At 42.3% G+C, this 27,702-nt stretch overlaps 1 protein-coding gene across 9 annotated transcripts; it reads left to right on the top strand.

Moving 5' to 3' along the window:
• Positions 1-941: 941 nt before the first annotated feature.
• On the top strand, positions 942-27,702 carry DAZAP1 (DAZ associated protein 1). Of its 9 annotated transcripts, none has more exons than XM_054805119.1 (13): positions 942-1,097; positions 7,188-7,228; positions 7,695-7,861; positions 8,146-8,211; positions 8,805-8,915; positions 11,158-11,206; positions 15,739-15,821; positions 19,134-19,287; positions 20,789-20,818; positions 21,247-21,387; positions 22,275-22,457; positions 24,409-24,497; positions 26,679-26,817. In XM_054805119.1, the coding sequence occupies exons 1-12, from the start codon at positions 1,066-1,068 to the stop codon at positions 24,486-24,488; spliced, it is 1,137 nt and encodes a 378-aa protein (XP_054661094.1). In that variant the 5' UTR covers positions 942-1,065; the 3' UTR covers positions 24,489-24,497; positions 26,679-26,817. The 9 variants fall into 9 exon arrangements, with proteins under 9 accessions (XP_054661094.1, XP_054661092.1, XP_054661095.1 ...); XM_054805117.1 differs by having other exon boundaries at positions 24,364-24,497; XM_054805120.1 differs by lacking the exon at positions 24,409-24,497 and adding an exon at positions 23,809-23,912.

The raw sequence follows: 27,702 nt of genomic DNA, 5'->3' as shown, positions 1-27,702 counted from the left end.
CCCCCCCGCTGCACCATGCTCCAGGGCAATGCAGGGCTCTGCCCCAGGCTGTGCTGTGTACCAGGGCTGTGCACCAGGGCTGTGCCCTGCTCTGGGCTGCGCGCAGGGCTCTGCCCCAGGCTGTGCCATGCCCCAGGGCCGTGCACGGTGCTGCGCCCCACACTGTGCCATGCTCCAGGGCTATGGACTGGGGCTGTGCCCTGCTCCGGGCTGCACACAAGGCTCTGCCCCAGGCTGTGCCATGCCCCAGGGCCATGCACCAGGGCTGTGCCGTGCCCCAGGGCCGTGCACGGTGCTGTGCCCCAGGCTGTGCCATGCCCCAGGGCTGTGCACGGTGCTGTGCCCCACACTGTGCCGTGCCCCAGGCTGTGCCATGCCCCAGGGCCGTGCACGGTGCCATGCCCCACACTGTGCCATGCTCCACGGCCATGTACTGGGACCATGCCACGCTCCTGGGCCATGCACAGGGCCGGGCCCGACGCCGTGCCAACGCACCAGGGCTGCGCATGGTGCCGTGTCCCTTTCCGAGCTGTGCAAGGTGCCGTGCTCCACACCGTGCCACGCACCGGAGCCCTGCTCCACGCTCCTCCCCGTGCACGGTGCCGCGTGTGGCGGGCGTGACCCGAACCCGCACAGGTAGAGCCGGGCTGCACTGGACGGGGCGGGGGAGGGCTGGACCTGGGGGGGTGCAGGCGGCGCTGAGCCAGGCCCCGGCCCGGGGGGCCCTGCGCGGCCCGCGATCGCACGTGGGGCAGGCGGACTGCCCTTCCCGGCGGCCCCCGCGCCCCGCCCCGCCCCTCCCTGGGCGCGGCCCCGGAGACCCCGTAGCGAGGGCAGGTGCGCGCGCAGCGGCGGTTGGCGGCGCTGAGGGAGCGCGAGCGCGCGGCGGGGGGGGCCGGGCCGGGGGCGGCCGTTGCGCAGCTCGGGAGCGCGGGGGGGGGGGGGGGGAACGGGGGACGGCCGGACGGCGAGGAGCGCCCGCCCGCAACCCGCGACCTGCCGCTGGTGCCGCCGCCGGAGGGAAGAGCCGGGCGCGGCCCCGGATACTGCCGAGGAGCCGCCGCCATGAACAGCGTGGGAGGCGCCGACGAGATCGGGTGAGGGGGGGCGCCGGGGGGGGGGATGGAGCGGGGCGGCCGCCTGAGGAAGCGCTGGGGCGGGGGAGGGATGGGGGTCCGGCCCCCCTTTCTTGCGCCCTGAGGTGAGGGTCGCGCTGTGGCTTCCGCCGCCGGCGGGGCGGGGGGGAGGGGGTGTCCCTTCCTCCCCGGTCCCCCGTCCGCCGCCGGGCCCGTCCGCCATGCTGGGCCCCTGCGGACCGGGAGGGTGCCCCCCCCCCCACGTGACCGGCCCGCGCCGGGCTGCGGCGGCGGCGGCGGCAGGTGCGCGCGGCCCAAGGTCACCCGCGGCGTTTCCCGCGCCCTCCCGGGAGCCCCGGGCCGGCCCCGCCGTGGGGAGGGGGGCACGCCGGTTTGTTTTCCCCCCCTCTCTCCGCTGCTAACGAGGGGAGGGAGTGTATAACCCGCTGGTGACTTTGTTCCGGTGACTCATCAGGGCTTCCCCGCCTCTGCCCGGAGGGGCCGAGGGCCGGCCGGGCCGTGGGGCAGAGACCTGGGCTCTTCATGGGGGGAACGGCAGGACAAAGGCGGCAGCCAGGAGCCTCCTCTCGGCCCTCGCTTCCCTTCTTGGCAATGCAGAGGAGTCCTTGCGCTGCCTGTAGCTGCCCTTCCAAACTTCCCCTTGCTGACAGCTGCCTCCCGCTGACTGTCCTTCTGGGCACGCCAAATTTCAGTCAGAAAAACGCTGGTTTTACTTCAGAGGCCTCCCAGAGATTTTGTGGCTTCTTCAAACTGATAGCCTGGCATAGGTCTAGTTCTTCTGAGATGTATTTAATAGTATTTACTTTGCTGCTGTACTCTAGAGCATAGCGACATTTAAATTATGAGCTGGTAGACTTGGTGCCTTAGAACTGGAAATAGCAAAAAGAAAATAAATACGATTGGCTGCTTAGCTTTCACCGCAAGTTTTGGCAGAATACGCACATCATAACTGGTCACCTTTTTTGAAACTAGAGTGGACGTGAACTAGTGTCCCATTCTCGCGCTGTCTCCAGCGTATAGTAAGCTGCTTATTTACTATGCACGCTCTTAATTTGTATGGTCTTAAAATACGAGAGGCAGGATAACTGTTTTGAATATAACATGTGCTACGACCGATGCATATTGCATGAAGCATGTTTAAATGTGTAGGTTTTACACAAAAATAGTTTTTATTTGGTCCTGGGCCTTGATTACTGTCTAGTGCCTTATTTATGAGAGACCTGCTGAGCAGACTTCTGTGTGCTGCTGTTCTGTAACTATAGGTGAGTGCAGGCTGCGAGTTACTCGGTGAAATATTGTCAACTTTCATCCTGAACAGCCCGGATGTCACAGGGCTTGTTCCCAATTGCAGACTGCTTAGATTTTGATCCTTCTGAGTTGTAATCAGATTTGAAAGGATTGGATTTTAATCAGAGATGTTAATTATTTTTTTTTCTCCTCCCCCAAAAGTGCTCAAACTGCAGTTTTAGTCAGCTGCCTAGAGTTGGGTGAAGGAAGTTCTATTTTGAAAGCTGTTGTGAGATGCCAGTCTTAACAGGAAGTTACGAATTTAACAGCTCTTCTAGACAGAGATTTTTAAGTTAAGAAAAAATACTTATGAAGGCTGTAGGCCTTGCAGCCGCATTGATACGAGTAGGTAGGGATTGTAATTAGTACTTGGGACTATTTTGAATGAAAGTAAGTGCTGCTCTTGAGATCCATTCTCCTGTCCTACAGGATGCAGCTCATTGGGACTGTGCTAAGAGAAATGACAGATGTTATTGAACCACCAGATTATTTTTCGTAGGTGAAGAGTTTGTGCTTTTTGTTGAGTTTCAGCACTCTTAAAATATTTGTGCATGCTTTCTTACCAATTCTGGGATTAGCTGTTTCAGTGACAGATACATTTATGGTAGAAAAGAATAAATTAGCAATTAAAATTTTGTCAGGAAATAATTGAAGCAGAACATGTGGGTTCATGAAACTCGGTTAAAACTTATTATATGTCTTAACTTCTGAAGTATCATCATTTCATTCCTGCTCCAGAACCGAGCACTGCCAGGAATGCTGCTGCAGCTTCAGGTGCACCGTGTCTGTTGGTGTCTTTCACTTACTGGTGTACAGAGCATGGAAAGGACTAGTGCTTCATGTTTGCATCAGGCTCATGCTGGGGAACTGCTGTACATTCCGTTGGGGATGGACTACAGCATCCTTCTGGCACTGCAGTCTATAGATATGTAGCTTTATGGAGGTGCATGTTTTGAGGGTGGTGTAAATGGGGATGAGGACAGTGATGTCAGCAGGCTCAAGCTGATAGCATCATTTTAGTAACTACCAGCCCCTAAACTGTTCGAACAAAAAAGCGTCATAGGAGGCCAGGAGGCAGCATGCGTAAGACCTTACAAATGGGCTAGTGATGCAAGCTAAGCGCAGGGAAACAAACGCTCACCTACCGTTATTTTGTACAACTGTCTTGCATCTGACAGCTGTCTTGTATGATAGTGTGTCTAGATCTTTGTGTTAGGTAGGGATTAGTTAACTGTTGGATTTGCTCAGTGTGTTCAAACCAACCTATGGAGGAGTCAAAGGCCTTGGGTAGTCCTGGCTTTTGGCATTCTATAGTGTGCATGTAAATAGAAGCCATGTATTTACATACAGCTGCTGTAGTTGACCGTAGGCAACCCTGCTTTTTTGTTTGTTTAAATGTATGTGGGGTGACTACAAATCATAAATAATGGAATTGGAAGGTTTCAATGACCATTAACTGTGGGGAGTCTTCCTTCCCTGCAGACAGCTTGATGTTCTGTCAGAATGTAGCTGATATTTTTAGATTGATCTTATATACCAAGCTATCAAATTAGTTAAGCCACAACCCCCCAAAAAACAACAGAAAACACCAACAATCCCTAAATGTAGCTAACACACAGTCGTGGGCTACATCAAGGCTTTAATCTGAATATACCATTGGATAGGTTATTTTTTTTTCTTTGCTATCAGGAAATAGTTATTTCCTTCTAGAACTTACTTTCTCTTAAAAAATGGCACAAGAAAGAGCACACAGGTTTGTGTGTGTGTGTCCTGTATGTGGAGAGGAAACCTAGTAAAGGGACAGTTGAAGCTGCCAGGAAGTCTTAGTGTGGTGATGACTGTTGGGTGAAGTTTGGCTGTTAGCAAAACATGACCTGTTGCTGAAAACTGGCTGATGTTGAATAAGCTCTTTGAGCTGATGCCACGAGCAAGCTCTTTGCCAGTAGAGGGAGGTGGGAGTTTTCCTATCCTTGAGAAAAACTTTGTCATCCTGAAACATGCAAGTAGAAAACAGGCCTGCTTTCAGCAACAGTTGATAATAGATGAAATGTCCTGCTTGTGCTGTTATCAGATGCATTATGGTAATGCAGGAGCAGATGCAGCCCCTGTCTTCTGCAACACTCTGAAGACTACTTTCTTTGCATATTACATATTACCGGTGCAGTTATTTTTTTTGGCCTGCTTAAGAAGATGCTTTGATCTGTGCTTAACATTTGGTCTTTTTTTTTTTTTCAAACAAGACTTTTGTCACCTCTCAACTAGTAACTTAGAAATAAAACTTGTCTTGATGGAACAAGACTTGTAGGTAGTGTGTAATACTGAATTTAGTCACCCCTTATTTTCGTGTGTAGTATTCCTCAAGGCATTGGTGTAGTCACTGTTGGCTGTTGCATAAGGGTCGTGACATGATGCCATATCACAGAGAAATGAATCAAAGTGAAAAGGGATGGCTGGTTTCGTCTGCAAGCTGCCATGCTGCACAGCACCTTCCACTTGCAAGGCTTTCACTTAGCTTATGCTCCCTACGTACTTGCAGCTCCCTTGACTGCAGGGTGGCTGATTTCTGACTGCAGTTAGCTGCTCCTGAAAAAAGCAGGTGAGAGGAAGTTAATTTTTTTTGTTAGAACTTCCCCTTTCCCCATGTAAGTGAAGGTGTGCTAATTCCCAGCCTTAGCTCAGCTGCAGTTATACTCCAGTATATCTGAGGGTGAGTAGAAGACAAAGCAGAACATGATTCCTCTCTTTGAGGACTGATAAGAGAAATAGAGGGCATCCTCCAGAGATAAACTATCCCAGCACTTGTCTGTGCAGACCCATGAAACTATTAACAGAAGAGCTTTTGAGTTGGTGCTGCTTACTGAAAAGGGCCAACTGTTGAGGTGGCTTTGAACTAACCTTTAATTATGGAGTAAATTACTTTGCATGGAAGTTTTGTCACACCCTGAAGTTGATAAAGAGTTGCAAAGCAGGCAGTCTGGCATCTCCTGCTCCTCTTTGTGCGCTTACCCAAGCGCTTCGGCGTGCTCTAACATGAAATGGTACAGATTTGGATGCTCTTTTCAGACGATGAGTTGATTCAGATTTGTCTTAAGCTTTAACTGTGGAGTTTAGTTTGGGTTTTAGCCATGACTTTCTCATCTATTTGGAGATATCTCTAAATTAGATTGTAAAATGGTTTCACAACTAATTGCTGAATTAGTGCTACTCTGTTATTTAGTGCTTGCCTCACAGGTTTGCCTTCTATCTTGGGCTTGAACTTGGTAGTTCTACTTTTGCTTTCATTTAGCTAAAAGATAATGGTAGACAAAAGTGATTCTGACTGGTCTTTCTAGGTGAGCGAGGGACTAGCATATAAAAGGAATGGATGAAGGTTTTTTTGTTTGGTTTAATCAACAGTTTAAGGACTTTCCTTTACCAGGATGGTACTTTGAGAACACAGGGGCAAGGAAGCCTGAGGGCTGACTTAAACTTTTTTTGATCTGAGGATGGAAAAAAACTCGTATGCTTTCTGTTTTACCCAATTATGCAGCTAGAGAACAAGTATAGAAATTTCAGGCGATGCCCAAATCCAACTATTGCATCTAGTTCAGCACTCCTTCCTGTGGAGTCTGTTTCTTTTTGCTGCGATTCCCGTTGGGCTTTGACCTTCTGGGACGTGAAAGTTGGCCACATCATCCCAGGGTAGATGCACTTACATTGCTTAGTATTTGTAAGTTGGTATTAAATAACTTCAACCGCTGGCATTATTTTTCATATGGTGATACCTCTAAATGTAGGAGATGGTAACATCCGGTGTGTAAACTTCAGAGTCTGGTGTTATTTTTGGTACAACATCTCCTGCAGCTGTGTTGCTAGTGTATTTTTGCAGAATATTTTTTTTAACTTATTTTGGTTGCCAGTTATTTTTCTGGTAACACTCAAGGTTAGGTCGCAAACGCTTGTAGGAGAGCCTAGCTGTTCTTTGAACTTGGTTTTGGAGGCCTAATGCAAGACTGTGCACACCTCTTGATACTTAACCTGGGATTAAAGCAGTTAATGGAATGAGCTCGGGTATTTAAATTAGGATGTCTGGTTTTCTGACAAACAAAAGTTCTGTCTCAGAACTTTTGGATTTTGTTTTCATCCTTAAATTGGAACTGCATGGACCCTGCAGCTGTTTTCTTCTGTTGCTAGGAGAAGTTGTGTAAGTAACTTAGAGCCACTGATCCAGTCCTTGACAGGAATCCAAGCATCCCATTTTGATGGTGGGGGGAGGTTAACCAAGTAGAATGACTTTATAACGGTGTTCTTGGATCACTCTTCAAATCATTTCAGTGATGTTTTGTACATATTTTTCTGGACTATGAAGTGTTCCATGCTGAAACTCCTTTCTGCCCCAAAAGAGCAGGTAAATGTACGTAGTGTGATGTTCTATGTTGGTTTTTTTCCTTCTGGCTATTGTAATGATTTTTCAAAGCAACACTGCCTTCTCAAATACCTGGAAATAAGTAGTTTGGAGGAACTTAGGCTTCTCTGATATTTTTGTCTTCTCTTCGCATAAAAGAATAAAACATATTACAGGAATAAGCTTACAATCTCTATGCTTGTGGCACACAAAACAGATGCTTGTGTTTTATGTGAACCTTCATGAAACAGAAGGTAGTTGTCACAAACGATAGCGAATTCTATTGAAGAACAGGCTTTGTAGTGTATTTTGGAGGCCTCAGTACCACCAGACCTCTTCAGAATAGCTGACTTCTGTGTTAAATAAGATGAAGCATCTATCATGTAGCACCCTAAAACTGCTGTATAATTCATTTGCAGAAAACTGTTTGTGGGTGGCTTGGACTGGAGTACAACACAAGGTAAGCTATGTATTCTACAGTCATTGAGCCAGGCCTTTGTGAACAGTAAAACAATGTATAGATACATCGCTTTTTAACAGATGGTACTGTGCTAGGGAGATTTGAATGAGATTCTGCTGCTCTCTTCTGTTAATGAATACAATTTTCTGTAGAGAGAGTTCAAAAATACATTAATCACTTTTGGTTTAATATTTTCTATCTGTGTTTGATATTGCAGTTTTTGTCAACTCAGATGACAATTTTTTATCGTTGCTTTAATACTTTTGTATGAGTGAAAATAAAGCAGTATTTTCTTTATATATATATAAGTATATACCATTTGTTTAGAGGAAGTAAAATGTAATTGTTTTCAAAAGATGAGTTGGAACTTGTTGAGCCGTTTACTTATCTTTTGTCTCATAATTGTGAACACAGCCTCGTAATGTTAATATCTGGTTCTGTTTAATATATGTTCTTTTTTTAACAGAAACTCTTCGTAGCTATTTCTCCCAGTATGGAGAAGTCGTAGACTGTGTAATAATGAAAGATAAAACAACAAACCAGTCTCGAGGATTTGGATTTGTCAAATTTAAAGATCCCAACTGTGTAGGAACAGTACTGGCCAGTAGACCTCATACGTTAGATGGCCGAAATGTAAGTTGCTTTTGTGTTTTGGGGTCTTTTTCCTGCTCCGTCTTGCTTCAAAGAATGTTTTTAAATTCTGGCTGCTTCTTTGCAGACTGGATAGTGTAAAGGTTATCTGGTTGTTGGCTTTATTTATTTAACTACATGATCTCTGTCACGTTGAAATGACTTATTGACGATAGCTTTGATCTGAGGAGCTGGATTTCAGCAGTGCTGTGTTCAGCTGCCATAAACGTAACTTTTAGAACAATATTCTGCACACTGAGATCTGACCAAAGTGGAACTTCTTCCAGATTGATCCAAAGCCATGTACACCTAGGGGGATGCAACCAGAAAGGACACGACCGAAGGAAGGATGGGTAAGGAAAGATACTTGGTGTATCCTACCCGTTTTCCAAGTTTGGGCTCACCTTCTAGTTAAAATCAGGAGTCAGTATGCAGACCTTGAGCGTAAATTTTATGTCTGAAAATTGTCTTCTACTTAGATTTTCATGGTAAGACTCCAAGTACAATACAGTGTTAACAAACATTTTGTGTTTGCATCAAACTCGGTTTGTGGGTGGAGTATTTTCTTAAGCTCTTAGCGATGCTTTTAGTTGAGTTCCTCAGATCTTGAAACAAGTGTGTGGTAGCGTGCTTGCAGGACTGATGCTCTTTTCCAGCCTACTCCACACCCTGCAGGTTAATATGATTTCGTTATGAGTAAATGGTCTCAGAGCACAGTCCTTAGTCTTCTGATCTTCTGAAGAACAGAGACCGGGTTATAACTGCGAACATTAAACTTCTGAGCTCTGAACATGCAGTTGCTTCACTTTAATGACTAGGAGACTTCAGGCCTGGAGATGGCTCCCCCTCAATCTGCAAGAGACCATTGTTCATGTTTAAGTGTAAAATGATAGAAGTAGCCAACTTTTATTGTCCTTCTGACTGAATTTTTTCCTCCTTGATTTAGCAGAAAGGATCCAGGAGTGATAACAATAAATCAAATAAAATTTTTGTTGGTGGGATTCCTCATAACTGTGGCGAGACAGAGCTCAGGGAATACTTCAAGAAATTCGGAGTGGTGAGTCATTCAGCATGATGGCAGTTATCAGTCGGTTGCAAGATGCTTTCCCTCCCCACTGCCTTTTCTCAGATTTTGTCAAGCTGTCAAATTTTGGGTTAATTTAGACAAACTGCTGTAGGGACATATTGAAGCATTTTGTGATAAACTATAGTAAACGTTCATCATCTTGAAATGTATCTTGCTGTTTGTCAAAATCTATTGCTCTGATATGTAACTTACTTTGCTGCTTCCATCTCCTCTTGTTTAAGTCTACCTTGTTTAAGTCTATTCTGTTCCCTTCTTGCAAAAACTCAGAAGTTGCGTTGGTTTAAGAATAATTATTTCTCTTTTCAATTGATAACTTACAGCTTGGTGATTTAAAAATTTTTGTTGAATTTTTTTTGCTAACAGCGAGTACTTCAGGGAGCTTATGACTAAGATCCTCGTCTTTGACTATGTGTACAGATAGGTTAAATTTTGCAGTCTCCTGCCATTTTAGAGACAAACTCCTACTCGTGTTATGCACCTGTCTTCAATTTATAATGACTATATCTTCTGATTTTTTTCCTAGTTAGTTTTAATTTCCCACTTATCCCATCTATTGTTGCCCCTTTAAGATGGTAAACTGCTGAACTAAACCACTAAACTCAGCTGTGAACTAGTTTGAGAAACTTACAGGTTGCCTGAGTTAAATTGAAGACTGTGCCAGTGGATGTTAACTTGCCATCTTCGAGTGGCATTCAGTGTGTTCTTTTGATGTTTTTTTAAAAATCATCTTTCTCTAAGATCTCAAGTGGCTAAGTTTATCAACAGTACTGTATTTAAAATATGATTAAGATAATTAAAAAAAAATAAAAGGCAATGGCTAACAACTGTTTCTTTAGTTTGAAAGGCTGCAGTAGACTTGTAAACAAAAATGGGGGAGCACGTTCCACTGCTGTGGAGCGTAATTTCTAAAAGCTCTTCCTCAGAGACTTTTGGCTTTCCCATTCTGACCTCTGGATGGCTTGGGAGATACAGGGTTATGTTCCACCAAATATAGAAGGCAACAGCCATTAAGTGTAAGTGCCTTTAAAAGTAAGTAGTAGAACTTTAACAATAGTATAGAAATTGGGGAGTCTGTGTAGCATTCTTAATGAGTTATCTTTGGAGAAGCAGAAGCTCTTAAATGTGTTTTGTGGCCGCAGAGTGAGGAGACGAAAGCAGGCACTGATTCTTAGGCATGGTAATTGCTTGGTAAATAAGACCGGTGTGAAGAAGGGGATCTAAATGGGAACAAATCTGGCACTGTCACATGGTGTAATCCCCAAATGGGGATAGATCTCAGCTGGTAGCATCCAGTAGGATATAGTCAAGTGAGTGTATATGGTGCAATACCTTGAAAAGTGGGGTTTCTAGCTGTAAGTAGAGGTGAATTTGCCTCAGATTTTAAGCTAATTCGGGGGATTCTAGTAAAAAATATCCTAAGATTGACCTGAAGGTGAGGATGTGATTCCATGAGATCGCACACAGTTTGTGACTGTTCTTCTGCATCTGGTAAATTTAAAGACAGCTCCTTTCAGCTGTTTTAATACTGCCTTTGACATGAATGTTATACCTCTGGTTGTGTTTAAATTGTAGCTCACAGTGGTGCTTATTCTGAAAAAAATCTTGAAGCCCTCGAAGAGCTTGCATTTTCCATTTTTTTTTGCTTTTTTTAAAGTTAAAATCACACTGATACTGATCATCTGTAACTTAGCGGGTTTTTTGTAATGCTGTTTAAAGCATCAATTTATAACTGGTACTCTGTGCCACACTGATATTCGAGTAAGTAATTCAGAGAAGCTGTGCAAATTCTTAAGTGTGTTTGGAGTTAAAGCTGCTTTTCATGTTGAGAGTGACAATGTTTAAAAATGGGAAAAGTAATCTTTTGAGAAGCTACACTGATGAATTTTAACCTTGGGGGGTTTTTTATAGGCTATAGTGTGGGTATAAACAGTATAGCGACCTTAATGCTAGATTAAAATTTTAAGTGTGATGAGACCTTAAAAAGCCACAATGTAGCAGCTTTTTAGAATAGATGAACTCAGGCTTTTCTTAAACTCCCATGAAGAGCAATATTCCCAATTTGTTTGCAGTGTGCTAGGACAGCCTGGTATTGATGGCTACATCGAGCATTTAATTGTGCTTTGTGGATAGAGTGCGGGAAACCAGCTTGTAGTAACTGTTTATAACACTCCCCTGGTAGCACAGTTAGTAGAATTTCCCTTCTCTCTTCCAGGTCACTGAAGTTGTAATGATCTATGACGCAGAGAAACAGAGGCCCCGAGGTAAAGGCTGATCTAGTTTGTCCTTGAAATTTCTTCATACTCTCCTATAGTCAGATGGCAAACTATTTCACACCATCAGAAAAGGTAGACTTTTTTTTCTTCTATGTTGCCTCAGGAAAAAGAATAATTCACTGGGCAAATATCACTTCAAGTCTAGACTCTTCATCTACAGCTTTAGTTGGTATCTGTGCATTTAAAATCAGATGTTTCATGTTCATTTATGCGTTTTTTTGCTAGTTGAATGAAATTTGATTCTCAAGCCGCTCCTGTGGCTTAAGGTACTATTGGGGGAAAGAAAAAAAAAAAAAAGAGCAGACTTTCCTCCTGTTCCACATGAAAGGTACGTTGATGTTTGTAATTGCATGGGGGGGATACTCCAATTCAGAGTACTTCTGAACACGAGATTAGGACAGAATCCATCCATTATATGCTTTTTGTTTTGGTTAAATGGCTTCACTTAAGATTAAAGAAAAACACTTCTCAAGCTACACCAGATAATTCTGAAATACACATATATGTATTGATTGGGACTTATAATCCCTGTATGCTAGACTGCTTTTTTTTTTTTTAAGGAAAAAAAAAAACCCAACAAAATAAACCCCTCAAAATTTCGCTAAACTATTTAATCAAGTTGGTAACCTTTGGTCAAAATATGAAGCAAGTTTCATGTCATCCACCTTCCATTGCATCTGTCATCTGTTTGACAATTAAGAGGCAATATTTTAAATACGCGAAGCTTAGTTGCACTGACCACCTTGTAGCATGTTCTACATGCTAGAGAATAGTTTGCCATCTGAACTTTCATTTCTCTTCTGACTCATTATTAAGAAATATATTCTTCATATTTATTAAGCTGTTAAGTCTTAGTTTTATTTTTAATTTAGACATACATCCTTAGTGACATATTTAAGTGTTTCATAGTAAAGTATGGTAATGTTAAGTACTTTTTTTTTTTCTTTTCTTTTCTCTCTGTGAATTGTTTGACTGTGATTAACGATATCTCTTTAGATTTCTTCTCTCTAGGTGATAATTTATCACAGAGGTACAGGCCAGTTCCACAGTCAGAGGAGGGACGGGCTTTGTCTTTTATTGGAGTGTAAACGAAGTTTCAATATATTTGTTTTTTTGTTTTCGTGCTTTAGCTATCTTAATCTTCTTTCAACAGATACCTTTTATTTAAGCAGAATGTAAATTCATCTATTTAAATGCTCTAGAGCATCTGATTTTAAATAGAGGAGGCAGTGGAGACAAAGGTACGGGCATCTGAATATAATTTGTGGCTGAAGTTCTGAAATATTTCAGTAATTATTGTATCATCTACATCTTTGTAATATTTAATCCCAGCCTTGCAGCCTCTGAGCAAAAGGTACTAAAACATCATGTCTGGTCTGGATTAATCCTGGTCTCAATTAATGGCTTCTCTGCTTAAAGCTATACTAAAAAGAAAAAAGAAGAAAAGAAAGAGGGCTTTGGGTCCACTTACTGGGTGATCGCTTAAAGCAGAAGTGACAGATGTGCGCAGGTCCGAAAACCTATCTGTCTCTGTCCAGGGCACAGATGTACTGTGGCACACTCTCTCCTTTAATTCTTCTGACTTCTTAAATAGTGTTCTTGAATCCTGTTGCTCTGGCTTTCATTTTTGTTCTGTGACATTCTTTTATGTAGTGTGGTAACTAACCGTCATCTCCAAAAACGGCCTTGTTAGTCCCTGGGGTGTGCTCGGAAAAGCTCCTCGTAGTTTGTGTTCGGTACTCCTGGTCATGCATCCCAGACCACATTTTCTCTTGCTTTCTCTTTCCGATCTGTATTCTGTTGCATAGAGTGCTACTCGGTCTATACACTTGTCCTTTTAACCCGATATTTATAAAATTTAAAAGGCCAGTTCACTACCATCTTCTCCGCATTCCATTCTGAATTTTGCCTTCTTCCATTAACTTTACCATCCTTGTGTTGTGAACAGATCCCTTACTGCGTGTCATTTTAGTAGTTTGCTAGTAGGAGGAGGGAAGAATTATCCCCGTTACTAATCCCTGTAGCATTCAGCTACCTTCAGCTTCTCACAAGAACACCAGGAACCAGATTCTCAGTTAGTGTCAGAGCTACAGTGATGCCCTTGAGGAGCCAGCTATGTGTCTTCAGGTACCCAAGTCGTCTTTGCTTACCTGCAGTCCCTACCTACTTCTGTTAGCTCTCCTACAAGCAGCGCTTTCATCAAAATTCTTTTCAGAGTGCCAAGTGTAAGTGCAGCCAGCCTCGTTATGTCTTAAAAGAAACAGTGGCTTTGTTGCAGTCTCTGCTTCTCGTGCTTTCTGTTCTTGGCTAAACCAACAACTGTGAAGTAATTTACAGGTTCTTGCTGTGTCTGTTCTTTTCCTCCCCTTGGCTGCAAACCAGCGTCATTGCTCTGTTTGGTAGTCCACTTGGATTCCTGCTAGATGCAATTAGTTTCTCTAGTCTTCAATAAAGTTGTGTCCTTCAAAAAATAAAGCTAATGGATGATAGACTTCATCACTTTTACTGTATTTAAAATTTCATGGGTTTGGAATTTTGCTGTGCATTGTACTCTGATTTTTTCACTGTTCCTTATCTTGCGGTGTTTGACCCTTTTAAATCCTTTTTTTTTTTTCTTTACTGGCTTCCTCAATGACCTCTTACTCTCCTTCCTTCTCCCGCTCCAAGCCCCATCTCCATACCACAATCTCTTCCCCTCCTTCAGTCTTCTTGGAATCAAGTTAAACGAGCAACCTTCATATGTAGATGGTATCCATTGTTTTTCTTTCCCATGTCTTTCAGGATAAAGGCTATAATACTGAATGTGTTATTTACATACAAATACTTTTCTTTTGGCTCCAATACTTAGATTTCTATTTAACCTCAGACAAATATATTGTGATGAAATGCTGCTCTCAATTTTGAGGCTGCTTTCATCACAGGTCAACAAAACTTCGTTTATACTGCCAGTCTCTTGTGTGTGGGAAATGCTAAGTTTTTTCCTTTTTATTTTAAGTTTATTTTAGTGATGTCTTTTGCTCTTGTTGCTGACAGCAGAATTTGACCTGCTGGAATCTATTTTGGCCTGTATCTTTGTGTATTTTTTTTATATATAAACTTTCTCTACAATAGGCCTCTTTGGGCTTACCCAACCCAGTTGGATAAGCTTAGAGAGACACTAACTGTTATAGATACTGTATTTCTGTTTAACGCTTTAGAGCAATATATGGCTGCTGTCAGCACTAGCTGCAAAGCAAAATGCAAACCAAGGGGGAAATCTTGGGTTTCAGAAAAGCAGAAATGCATCCATGTTCCATATGCTTTTGATGCCGCACCTCGTTTTTCTTTCTAATTTTTATTGCTCTACCCTTAGCTAATCTAAAGAATGGCACAATTTATGTACTGCATGTGTTCTTACCTTTCCTGGGATTTGGTTGTTACACCAGCAATGAGTGGTTGATGGCATGAACCAGCCTCCGTGTTCTGTGAGATTAACCACAATTTTGCCACTCTCTCGGCAGTATCAGCAGCTACAACCTAAGTGCAGTGGTTCTCAAACTGTGACCTCAAAAAGCAATTCAGTGCTGGGGCTTTGCCTCTTTTCCACCATCTTCTGCGGGCATCAGACGCTCCCTCGTGGCCTTTAAAAAGCTACTGGATTCAGCTGAGCTGCCACCATCAAGAGCTGTGGTCAGATAAAAGGGGATCTGGAGCAGTTAGCAGCAATGTGTTGGGCAAAAAGAGGGACTGAAAAGTGTTGCATAGATTTTTCAAGAGAAAAGCAGCAGAAAATATAAGAAATAAAATAGATTAAGGGACATGACAGCAAGTATCGCATTCTATATGAGCAACACTTCAGTTGCCAGCAGTTCCTGTGTTTGGAAGGAGTAATGTCTATTATGTACTTTTTCTAAGTTGTGGAAAATTTGAGAACCTCTGATCTAGGTTGTTAGTTTCTGAAGCTTCTCATTCATCCATAGAGTGGTAAAATTTTTCATGCTTTAACAGCTACATTTCAAAGACAACTTTCTTCTTTTCCACGGAAAATATTCCGTAATTGGAAGACGGGATAAGGGATGGGAGGAAGTTGCTTTGCAGCTTTGGGGAACAGGGACATAATAGGTTTTCCTTGGGAACCTAGTCTGAATCAAACATAGGAGCAGCAAAGTTGCTTGACTTTAATCTGCTGTCCCACAAGTTTTCTGTCTTTAATCATGTGGCACAGTTACATTTATGACTATACTAGCACTTTTTTTTTTTCCATTTCCTGGTAGGTGGGTCAGGAATAAAATCAAATTAAAAGATAGTCAACAAGCTCAGTTTGTAAGTTGCATGTGTGAAACCAAGATGAGGCATTAATTGCCTAATTACCGGAAGTATCCATTGCAATTTTCTCAGATTGACTTTTTTTGAAAATTTAACACAAGTCTCGGTTATCTGAAACCCCTGCTTGAACCCTTGGTCCGCCCCTAATACTGTTCATCATCCTGTTTTGTGTCACAACACCCTGCTACCTTGATTCACTCTTCGTCGTTGGCTAGGTTTTGGATTTATTACTTTCGAGGACGAACAATCAGTGGACCAGGCTGTCAACATGCATTTTCACGACATCATGGGCAAAAAAGTGTGTAGTTGTAGTTTTATTTTACCTTAAGAAAGAACCAAGTCTTGGGCAACTAGCAATTTCACTGGTGAATAAAAATTATTGATTCAGGTAGGCGGGAGAGCACGTCCAAATTCGAGGCTTTATCCACGAAGGTGGAGAAGGTCTTCTGAGTTTGCTTAAACAGACGAGAAAGGCAGTTAGCTGGGGGCTTAGCCCATGGAAGAGAGATGGGTCGTGAAAGCCTGAGAACTTAGGCTGTGGGCTGTTCTGATTTGGGTAAGGCCTTGTGCTGACAGACCTGGGGGGTTGCTGTGGCTGCGCGTAGCTTACATTGGAATGACTTGACGATGACTACCTTAGTTTTGAGCGCTGCTTAGGTGCAAGGATAGAAGTTAGCTGGTTTCCAGCTGTTTGAAAATCAGAATCCCAATGAAATCTGAGTTGTTCAAGGCTTGGTTTAAGATACCACTCCTTCAGATGTGTATTTGATATTCAAATTTTGAGGTGGTGTGAGACAATTGACTTTATATAATCTTAAACTTAAAAAGCAAAAAGGAAAAAAACATCATGAAGGATTGGTTTTTTTAAAAAATTGGGTCACTTACTGTGAAACTTTGATACAAACCCACGTACTCTATATAGTATTTAACCACAATGCAGTTAAGTGACCTCTGGTTGTTTCATCTTCATACTGTGTTGTCAGCAGCTGGGTGTTTGATAGGGAGGAATTTTTTAGGCTTGCTTTGATGTTACTCAGCAAGGAACATGCTTGTACCTGTGGAAAAAAACCTGAAAGCAAAGTAAATTGTTGCAGGACACCCAAGTTTTATACAGAGACAATAATAACTTCTTAAAAGAAAAATTAAGGAAATTGTGGTAAATTTAAAGTCTTTACAGTATCTCCACAGTTTTTCAAGTAAGGGTTAAAACCACTAACCTTAGTGAGAATAGATTTCAAGGAAACACGGGAACACTGTCACTTTCCTTAAATTATTGCATTGTATGGTTTTGCATTGTCTTTTATGTGCTGATATGTCATAAGCATTTATTTAGCTAGCAGGGGATATATTCATATCAGTGGAATTTTGGTTAATTATGCAGTATATAATGCTTTTTATTCCTGTGAACTTGTTTTGGGGTTGAGGGGCGGGCTATTTCCCTAATAATGGAAATGAAGCAAATGAAGAAATGTGCTTGTGTAATCACGAACATTAGTGTGTGTTCTTGATTACTAGTATTTTCCTCCTGTGAGCAGTTGAGCACTCCCATTTGTGAGCAGATGCACTGACAGCATTAAATTTACATTGGTATGTGTATGATTTATCTATATTCTACGTACACCCTCAGACCTTTTCTTGGAATTGCCTTAAACTTAGATGAACCACTTAAATGAGAGGTCATATCACAAAGCAGCATGCTAGATATAAATAGGAACAAAGGGTAGTACATCTGCTGAAAAAATGGTTCTGGAAGAGTGTGGAGAACCCTCTGTGAGCCTTCGAAATGTCACCTCTTACACCACCAGTTTTCAGAATACGTCAGTGCGAATTCAGAGTTCTCTGTTGTTTCCCAATCTCGGTACCAAAATGAAATAATCTATTTTTGCCTTTTTTCCCTTTCAATCACATAAAAGCAGTGTTTTTTCAGCTAGGAGCAACGGAGATGCCTCATTTCTTGGTGTAAACCGGGCTTTAGGCAGGTGTAGAATTTTAATCTCAGCGCTAAGGATATCGCACGGGGATTTTTCAGTCCTCAGTTTGGCAGTTCACCACTTCCAAATGTGCACTGAAAAATTAATGGGATTCTTCCACGTAGATTAATGAACTCCAGATACTCTGCTCTCTTCATTGACTAATAATGCCTGCTTTAAAAATGGTATCTCTTTCTTTTTGGTAATTAAAAAGGTATTGCTGAAATGAATCCATATGTTGTTGAAAGGGAAAAAAAATTAAAATTGCAAGAAGGACTCTGCTTTTGTAAGCAATAACTGAATTCCCTCAAGGCAAATGTGTTAAGACTCATTAATTTGAGTCCTTTGAAAAATTCCCTTGGTTCCTCTCTGGAAGGGCCTTCAGCTGACAGAGATTTGGTTACTGTCATGTCTAATGTCCTTGGGGCATCTGCAGTGGGGTGGGGGCGGGGGGCTTTGTCCTTGCCTTGTGCCTGTTTCCTGTTTGTTCTCTGACATGAATGGTTTTTAAGACATGGCAGGAAGAATTCTGAATACTTTATTTTCCATACTACTCAGGCCCATTGATGATTGAGATTTATTTTCTTTGTACTCTGGCACCCATTAAAATTAATCATAAAATAAAAAAGACTTTAATTCAGCATGCATGAGTGCTGAGAGTGTTTCATTAAATCAGAAACTGGGGGGTTTTTTTGAGAGGTTTATATTGAATGTGCAGCTTATTTTAAGTAGGTCAAATGCACTTACTCAATGGCTTGGAACACTAGGACATTTTATCTTTGAATAAAATAAGTTAAACACTATGGCTTACTAATTTTAAAAACAGGAGGGCTTTTGTCACTGACTTAACACAGTATGAAGATTTGCTTCTTATTGACTCAACTGTCCATTTTTATTACTTGCATGTTTGTTTACTTTTTTGTTAGATGTAATGTAAGATTCTCTTATCACATCCATTCCCTCTGACATTGTTTGAGTTAATTGAGATTCTTTAAGCGTTAGCCTGGGGAAGGTAAGTCTTTATCTTCCATTAGACATTTAAATAAAACCTAAGTTTAAAAACAAAGAAACAAAAAACCAAACAAACAAATGTGTGTTTCTCAGGTATGAGCAGAGCTGAAATTGTAGTTAGATGGGGTGGGTTTAAACTGTAACTTTCAAATGAACCCCCAAAATGTTTGAATGGTTAAAGCATTAGTACCCTTTTTCAGAGCGTACTCTTTACTCAAAGTTCTTTATTTACTGCAAATGTCATCTTTGTAACTCCTGCCTTAAGTGTTAAATTAGTGTATAAATAATTAAAAAGATTATGCTTTTTTAAGTGAAGAGCCGTTGTAAGAGGGTACTGCTGTTTTAAGATTAAAGCCGATGAATACTGTACTATGATGAAACATAAGTGATTTGTAGGATGTGTTTTTACTTGAAATACCTCAACAGTAGGACTTGTAATGTCTTACCATCATATATATTGTACCTGAGAAACATTTTAAATTACTGGCCTTAAGTTTAATAATTAAGTATTTAGACATAAGTCATAAGATGCTAAGTGTAGTCTTAAGTGTAATTAAGGGTGTGTGTGAAGGGAAGGGGGGTAGATTAACCTACACCATCTCTCCTGAATGGGGACTCTGTTTGTTTAGGTGGAGGTAAAACGCGCAGAACCTCGTGATAGCAAAAGCCAAACTCCAGGGCCTCCCGGCGCCAGTCAGTGGGGAAGCAGAATCATGCCGAGTGCTGCCAATGGCTGGGCAGGGCAGCCCCCTCCGACCTGGCAGCAAGGATACGGCCCTCAAGGTACTGCTTTGGTTGACTTGAGCCTCTGTTGCAAGCGCCTTACTTTTACAGCTTACCAGTAATTTGGTTGTGCTGGCAAATGACGGTATTCCCAGGTTTATCAATGGTATCGCTGTGCTGGATTATGAGTTCCACACAACAGTCCTTCCCAAGTCTGCACAAATTGTTCCTTCGCTTCATTTCCCAAAAACCTGTGTTTCATAGAGCAGAAGTCAGTGGGTTGTGCCGAGTCTAGCGTATGTCCCAGGCGGTGCTTCACCTGTTCTGTTTGGTTCTGCCTCTCCCCAAATAGAATCGGCATGGTTTTTGGGAATGTGGAGGAGGTGTTGAGAAAGCTCAACGGCTCAAGTTGTGACTCCAGCTGTGGGATTGTGGCCTGCGCGAGACCCTAATGAAAAATTTTGTTGAAATATGGGTTTTCAAGGATGAGGCGGTTTCAAAGGAGGTTATAAGTAAAGGTTATAAGTAAAATTTGAAAGGGATGAGAGAAAAACAGATGGTCTTGTCTTTGGGTTTTATTGCTTAATGCAGCCTGGAAAAATAACAAGCAGCTAGCAGTGGTGCAGGGGAGCACTTACTGCATATAATTTTCTTGATTTAGCTTGAACCCTTCAGGGCTGAAAGGAGCAGCCGTGTGTTTCGGGTTTGATGGCTATAACCCCCGCAAGATTTTGAAGACGGTATAAATACGCTGAGTTCATCCAAAGACAGTTTTGATAACTTATGGAGAAATACGGTGGTATAATTGAGTTGCGTTTGACAGAGCAGAACTCACTCGCTCTGATATATGAGAAATTTTTCACCTGGGGGGTCAAAAGGGAGTGTCACTGCTTCATCTATTGCTACAATAGATGATACCTCAGCAGAGGGATTGCTTGTTTCCCCATGGTGCTTATTAACTTGAAAGCTGCAGCTGAGGCTTTGACATTCTGCACAGATGTGCTAATCTGCAACTGTGCAAATTGAGAAACTAGATTATTTTCAATGCGGTTATTTGTAGAGAAAATGATATCTGATGTACTGGAAAGATTAATGTAAAACATAAACGCATTTATCTTTCAATCTTAATGCTGCAACGAATGCAGATGATGATGGTTTTTATGGTTCAAAACCTTCAAAAATAACCAGGATAAACCTGGTAGTATATTAAAAGTGTTTGGGATGCGTAGTCTGCTGTGATTCTCAGTGTTTTTGTTCCTTATACTGGTATAGTTTCCTGCACTCGTTATGCTCGCAGGTCTTGAACGCTCCATCTGATTTGAGTTTGGGGACTGCTGTCTCTTCTATGTGTTATTTGCTGAATGATTCAGAATTTTTTTCAGAATTGCATATTCAGAAATAGTCCAAGAGTATTTCTTGGACCATAAAAATAGATCTGTGAGGGACACTGGGAGGATATGCAGTCTGTTCCAGAGCCCAGAGCAAGATCTTCTAAATCATTCCTGTTTCATAGTATACAGCTTCAATGCATGTATAAGTTGCTTTTTTTGTTCTGTTTTAGGGATGTGGGTGCCAGCTGGACAGGCAATTGGTAAGTATGTTATATGGGACCAATTTTAAAAGAAAAATCCTGCTGAGCGGGGGTGCAGTTTCTTTAAGAGTTCGCAGTGATTTGTGGATTTCTGTAGTATTTAACCTACGTTTAAAAGCTTGATTGAATTTGTCCTGAAAGAACGAAGGAGAAGATAGTGGATTCTTAACAAATCGGTAATGGGAGCTGACATACATCCTGCTGTTGCCAACCACGCTAATTTGTTATCAAGGAATTACATTCTAAACTGCAATTATTTACAGTAGGGATACTTGGAGGACAAATATTTCCCAAAGTAAGAATTCATAGAAGGCTGAGACTGCGTCTGAATCTATCAAACAGCTTAACCCCATCTAGAGGATGCTGACTTAAGCAGCAGCTTCTCATCATTAAGCTGCTTTAGTTCTTGGTTTCTCTTAATTTTCTAGGTGGATATGGACCACCTCCTCCAGGAAGAGGAGCTCCACCACCACCACCACCATTTACCTCATACATAGTCTCTACACCTCCTGGAGGATTCCCACCTCCACAAGGATTTCCACAGGGCTATGGCACCCCTCCACCATTTAGTAAGTGACCTACGGGAGTTTGAGTACTGTTCGTCACCAAATTCGGTTTTCAGCCTTTACTCATCTTTCTCTGGACTTGGATATTTTTTTCCCTATGTTTCATCTGTCCTTAGATGTTTTGCCTAGGGTGTATCTCCTGAGCTGTAATTAACGAGTAAGTATTTTTGCCAGTGAGTTGGGTTACTTTTTTCCTGGATGCAGTTATCATTTATGTTCTCTAGTTTAAATTCGTTTAGCAACACAGATTTAGATTTATTGTGTACCCCTATTATGACATCCAAGAGAAAAGTTAGAGATTACTGCATGGTGACCTGGGCTAGACACAGGCTGGGATTTTCAGGGAAGCTTAAGGAATTAAGGTCGCAGCTGGCATTGGACACGTAAATAGGATTTTAGCACCTACCCCCTCAGGCCACCTTTTGATAAGTCTAGTCACAAAGCTGGTTTAAAGGAGGCAGAAAATACTACCCAGTTATCTCAAGTTGCTTGTTCTGCTATGAAGCAGCCATTTGGTTAGGATATTATTTTTTCCCTCCTAAGATCTTGAGTACTATGGCTTCCTCCTCATGACTCTCACATGCACATGAGTTTGGTCCCTAGTTCTGCTTTATCACTTTCTCTTTGCCGCTTGCTGATGTGGCTGCAGTCTTCCTTTGGGGTGACATTTTTTGTGTTAGAAGGTATGTTGTTGGGGTCTTTTAGCCACAGTGTTGTCAGTGTGTAGGAGTGAATTACTGTGAGGCCAGATATAGATAACAAACACTTTGGTTTTGATAGACGTAGAAGTATTTTTTAAAAAGTTGTGTCACACTCTAAAGCCAAGCAAGAAGTCAGGGTGGTGTTTCCTCGTGTCTCTTCACATGTATTGTACTTCCCTTGTGTTTCAGGTTTTGGTTATGGTGCTCCACCTCCTCCACCTGACCAGTTTGCCCCACCTGGAGTACCCCCTCCACCTGCCACTCCAGGGGCAACACCACTAGCTTTTCCACCACCACCACCACCATCTCAGGCAACTCAGGACATGAGCAAACCCCCAACTGCTCAGCCAGAATTCCCTTATAGTCAGTTTGGTAAGTAACTGCATATAAAATGAACTTGGCTTGATCTTTCTCCCCTTCCTGCTTTTCTTTTACACTTGGGTAGAAAGTCAGTGTTCAGAAAGAGTTTGCTCACACTGAAGGCACTTCTCTCCAGGATGGGAATGCCAGCCACCAGCTCTCAAGTGATCCTTAAGTCATGCAGCATTCTAGCCAGAGAGTATTTTCTTAACTCTAAAACATTGCTTGTATGCTGTGAAATAGTCTTCAGAGACTTGTGCACTGGTAAGACAAGTCAGTGATTTGCACTCTCCCCGAACCTGTAGTTAAAACTTTTTTTTCTCCAGTAGTTTCATGGAGCTTGTAGTCAACTTTTTTGTGTAACTGACTTTGATCAGATTGGAGAACTTGAAGAGCAAGAACAGCATCAAGAGGCAGGCAGTACAGGGTATAAGAATCCAAGCTGCGTGTCTTTTCCTCCCACCCATTCCTTTCCTGTCTATCTCAAGTTACAGTTCTGTCAGAAGTGTGTAATGCTTAATTGTGCTGTATGGATAACTGGTTCATATAGCTGGTGGAAGACGTTGATGTAACAAGTGTTAGGCCAGCCAGCCAATACTACCAAAAAAAAAAAATAAAAATTGCTAGACAGGCGCTGGTGCTACTGAGTAAAATTTCTGCTCTTCCCTGTGGAAGCTGAGAGGGAATTCTCATCTTGCTCTTCCACACAGCCCTATTTTTGAGCAGTGTTCTCCAGAGAGCTGTTTGTGGCATACTGCTTTTTTTTTTTTTTTTTTTTTTTTGAAGGGATTGTAATTTGGTAATCTTTTACTTCTGAAGTGAACTTTTTGCATGCAGTAGGCCCATGAGTTAACTGTTCCCTACCTGGACAAGTTCTCTGTGTAGGTTAGTGCCTGCCTGCTTCACTTAAAGTGCCTGCAGAAGCTGTTAGGAAAAGAACATTATCTATTTAAATAACTTTACGAAATGTTAGCTGTTCCAAAAATGTAAAACAGGCTCTGAAGGAAGATTAGCCTTTCAAATGTGTTTATAAAGCAAGAAGATGTTCTCATGTTGATGAATTTGAAATGTTTTTCAATGTGTTTGTTATGAACACAGTTGCTTTCATAGATAGCTGTGCCCTTGTGACTCAAGAGGAAGTTTTGCTTGTCTTGCCAGAACTTGTCTCTTTGCAGACTCTTTTTGAAGGGGGGTGGACCCTACTAAATAAAGTATAAATCCATGCACAATCATTTTTATTCAATGGGGAGTCAATATTTGGGATATGTTGGAAGTTTAGGAAGAATCTGTTTTCCAACATTGTGAAAAACTGGGGAGGTGGGATTTGGTGTGTACAGTACCACTTGCCTCTTGTATATTCTAGGAAGCCTCTTTGCCAGTGAAATATTTCAGGTGTTCTTAGTCTCTGAGAGCGCTGAGGAGGGAGGAAGAGGTGTGTAGTACTGCCTTTTGAGGAAGAACGCTGAGGTTAGTTGTTTAAACCACAACTGCAGTTAGTCTCTCACCTCAAGAGTGCTTTTCTAGCCTGAAAGCTGTTATGAGTACAAGCGCTAACAGGGATAGAGGTATTTAATATGCTACAGTCCCACAGAATCGTCCACCTGTTCATGAAGCTATGTGTAAAATCTTTTAAACTTTGTTAAAGAGCTTCAGCACTTCAGGTGATAGCAAATTAGCTAGCAGTGTTGCTGTACAATAGGCAGTCTAGCTGATCTGCATGTATCTGCATAAATGCATAAAGCTTATGGGCTTTAAAGAGGCACTGAGTTATCTAATCATTGTGGCATTTTAAGATTTGTCCTGGCTTGACAGCATCTTAAATGCTGCTATGTTTACAGCTAGGATGAATGTAAACACTAGTAAATTAAACACTAACATGGGTGTGTCTCCCTCACCCTGAAAAATTATCTCTGTACAGGGCTCTCTTGGGGTTCGTCACCCTGGTCTCCTCATTTCTTACTAGGGCTGGGTGCCTATTCTCAAGACCCTTCAGGCTACGCGCCAATACTTTGTTTACACTCTTATGGTCAGGCTGAGCAGTGAGAAGCCTAGGTAGGTGGTGCCTATTTACAACCAATGCTCTTGATATTCTGCGTTTGGGAAATTAACTTGTGTTTCTTGCAGGGTCTCTTTTGAGAGGGTGGGGGGAAACAACGTGTCTCAAATGTTTACTTTTGTAAGTAAGGGCGATACAGTTCTTTATGTTCGTTAGCTGGCTGAAGTGAAGACTCACAACTGAGGTATGAATGACACTTCTGTTAGCTTCCCAAGCTGCTGCATTGGCGAGGCTTTATCCTGCATAATCAAACTGAGCTCAGGTTCTTGAGCAAGAGGGTAAAACCGTCCTGGTCGGCACAGCTCCCTTAGAGTAGAGCCCTCTGAAACAGCCGGTGACCTGTGTGTTTCACTGTGAAGTGCTGGTGCAAACCGAGAGCTGCAGGGGGAAGACAATATATACTTAAATGTCTGGCTGTTCAGGTTTATGCTGTAGGTTTCCTGCGTGATAAACAAATTGAGAATTGTGGTTTCCACCACTTCATGCTTTAACGCTGCAGTGTACAGTGAGAATAATTTGGGTTTTTTTCCACTCTGAGCCTCACCCCTTGGCAAACAATCAAATTGTATTTTTGGTTGCCTGCTTATCTGTCTGAAAAAAAACTGACTGGATTAGCATTTTGAGCTAATAGAAGCCTGTGATAGATGTGTTTTAAGGCTCATTAGTGATAGCAAGTCCTGAGAGACAGGCAGAGCTTGAAATTGAAATACTGAAGACATGCTAAGAGACTTTGTTTTGGATTAAGAGAGTTAAACCTGCTTCAAGCCTGCATAGAGAGAAGCAGAACTGCAGAAATGTACGTAGTAATTATGAGTCTTAATACCATCTTTCATAGCAGAGGCTTGCACTGATGCCACTATTATGATTAAGAGTCGTATTTAATTATGGGAACTTTTATTAAATTTTTCAATTCTCAGTGTTCTTAATTTACATCTAGTTGTCTTTCATATTGGCAGCAAGAATTCCAGCAAGTCTTTCGTCTTCACCCTTTCTCCCTATCCCCAAATTCTGCTTACTCCAAACCTATTCTCAGTCTGGTCTTCAGCACGGATCCTGTTCAGAGTGGTGGTTGCAGCCTCACTCAGTCAGCAGAAGGACGGTGTGGCAGGAGAGGAGAAGCGTTCAGGTCCTCAGACTGAGGAAGAACAAGTTCAATGTTAACTTGCAGCTAGTTAAGACACCGTGTCCGTTCAGGCTTAAAACTAACTGAACTTGGATGCAGTTGGTGGTGTAGGGAACATGGGAGAAGGGCTTTATAGTTCTTCCTGACTGCCAGGTGAAAGTGTTCGCCACCATCTACAGCAGCAGCAGGGTGTCAGGTTTTGAGAAGAAGCTTTGTTTTTTGAACTTGCAACAGATAGGCTTCAGCCTGCCTGTGCAGTGAGTGTTCGGGGAAGGCTGTTAGTTCTTTCGAAGGGCAGCTTTGGACCGAGGGTTCCGTTATAAAGTATAAAATGGGTGCCGTAGTCGCAACCTTCTGGACTCTGCTTTGCCAACTTTGCCCCTTCATGTTTCAATTACATTTTTTGAACTGAGTATTCCTTGAAAGAGAGGGTGATTAATTAATTTAAATATTCAGGCAGCAGTACTCTGGTTTTTGAAAGGGAATTTAAGATGATGTGTCTTCTCAGCGAAGGAAGTTCTTTGACTGTCCAGGGAAGATGGTGAAGCTGTGCAAAGTCAGAGTCAAATCACTCTCTGCAGTCGGTCTGAGGTGCTGCAGTATAACAGCTGTGAGATTTCAGGAACAACTTCCTTGTACATCTCCATCTCTGCTGAACCTGATAGTACTAGTTTTTAAGCAATAAAAAGCCCAACCCAAAACAAAATAAAAATATTCAGAATGAGCTGACAGCAAACCTGCAAGCTACTTCCAGCTTCTGAACAGCCGTAATATGCTAGTCTAACAACCAGCCTGGGGAGTACCTCAAAAGTGAACACTGCCATTTCTGCATACCTCTTCAGTTCTGCTTCTTGCCTCTTTCTTCTGTATAGAAGGTAAATAATTGCAAGAACTGAAAGCAGCTGCTTATCTTAACATGTTAGACGGAGGTGTGTGTTCTGAGGCCGTGCATGGCGGGAGGGAGCAGCATCAGGTTTTGAATTTGCGCCTCTGTTGTTGTGTGTGCGGCTGATGCTGGATGCTTACTCTGGTGCCTTTTTCCCCTTCTCCCCAGGGTATGGACAAGACTTGAGTGGTTTTGGACAAGGTTTCTCTGATCCCAGCCAGCAACCCCCTCCCTACGGAGGCCCCTCGGTGCAACCATCAAGTGGCCCACCAGCAGGAGGAAGTGGTTTTGGACGAGGACAGAACCATAATGTGCAAGGATTTCACCCCTACAGGCGCTAGCGTGGGCTGGCAATCAGGGAATTCTGTCCACACAGGGATGTCTGGTACCAGCTGAACCCAGGAATCCCAGACTTCTGAACTTGTGACAATCACATACTTGATGGAAGAAAAACCTAACAACTTTTTTTTTTTTTGGGGGGTGGGGTGGGGTGGGGGGGGTGGGGGAAGATGGCTTCTGAAGGCAAAGCTGTGGGTGTTTGGACTGCAGTTTTTAAATATTTTCCTTTCTCTAACCCATCAGCACAAATAAAGAAAATGTCACTGGTTCAAACTTACAGGGTTTTAAAAATGTCTTCAGCTTTAATTCAAAACTTCAGGTTTCTTTTTTTTGAAATTATTTTTCCTGAGCCTTTGTTTTACCGTATATTGTAAACTTTTATGTTTAAAAGAAAAAAATATATACATTTACAGATTGTGAAATTTTTAAGAGAAATTTTCTACTATGTATGCTGGCTTATTTTTTAATTTAAAACAGGGTTTCCGTTAGCACTGTTGGAAGTGAGGGTAAGCTGCAAACCCCCTTACTCCTGACATTAGTGGTGGGGCGGATGGTTCAGAAACTCTGGGAGTTAAAAGAAATCTACTGAGTGTATTTTGCTTTTGTTACCTGATGGTATAGAACTGGTAACAAGGCAGGTGCAGACTTGTTGACGCACAGAGTCACTTACGAAGCGCAGTGTTAGATCTGTGCTTCAAAAGCTTTCAAATCCTCTGTGGATTTCATTAGGGGTTAACGGAGGCCTTGTTAAGATGTAGATTTCCCTCAGGCAAAAGGTTTAGGTGCATTTTGCGCTAACCAGTGATTACCCCTGGTTTGAATAAAGAGAAGTACATTTGGATTAGAAACACAA

The sequence above is a fragment of the Grus americana genome, chromosome 28, assembly GCF_028858705.1.
Source record: "Grus americana isolate bGruAme1 chromosome 28, bGruAme1.mat, whole genome shotgun sequence".
NCBI lineage: Eukaryota > Metazoa > Chordata > Aves > Gruiformes > Gruidae > Grus > Grus americana.
This window is presented reverse-complemented; position numbering and strand designations above follow the sequence as displayed.

Coding starts and splice junctions, on each gene's coding strand:
- DAZAP1 (XM_054805115.1), top strand. CDS start 1,066: ATGAACAGCGTGGGAGGCGCCGACGAGATCGG. Junction 7,229..7,694: donor GGACTGGAGTACAACACAAG/GTAAGCTATGTA, acceptor TTTTTTTAACAG/AAACTCTTCGTAGCTATTTC. Junction 8,212..8,804: donor CACGACCGAAGGAAGGATGG/GTAAGGAAAGAT, acceptor TCCTTGATTTAG/CAGAAAGGATCCAGGAGTGA.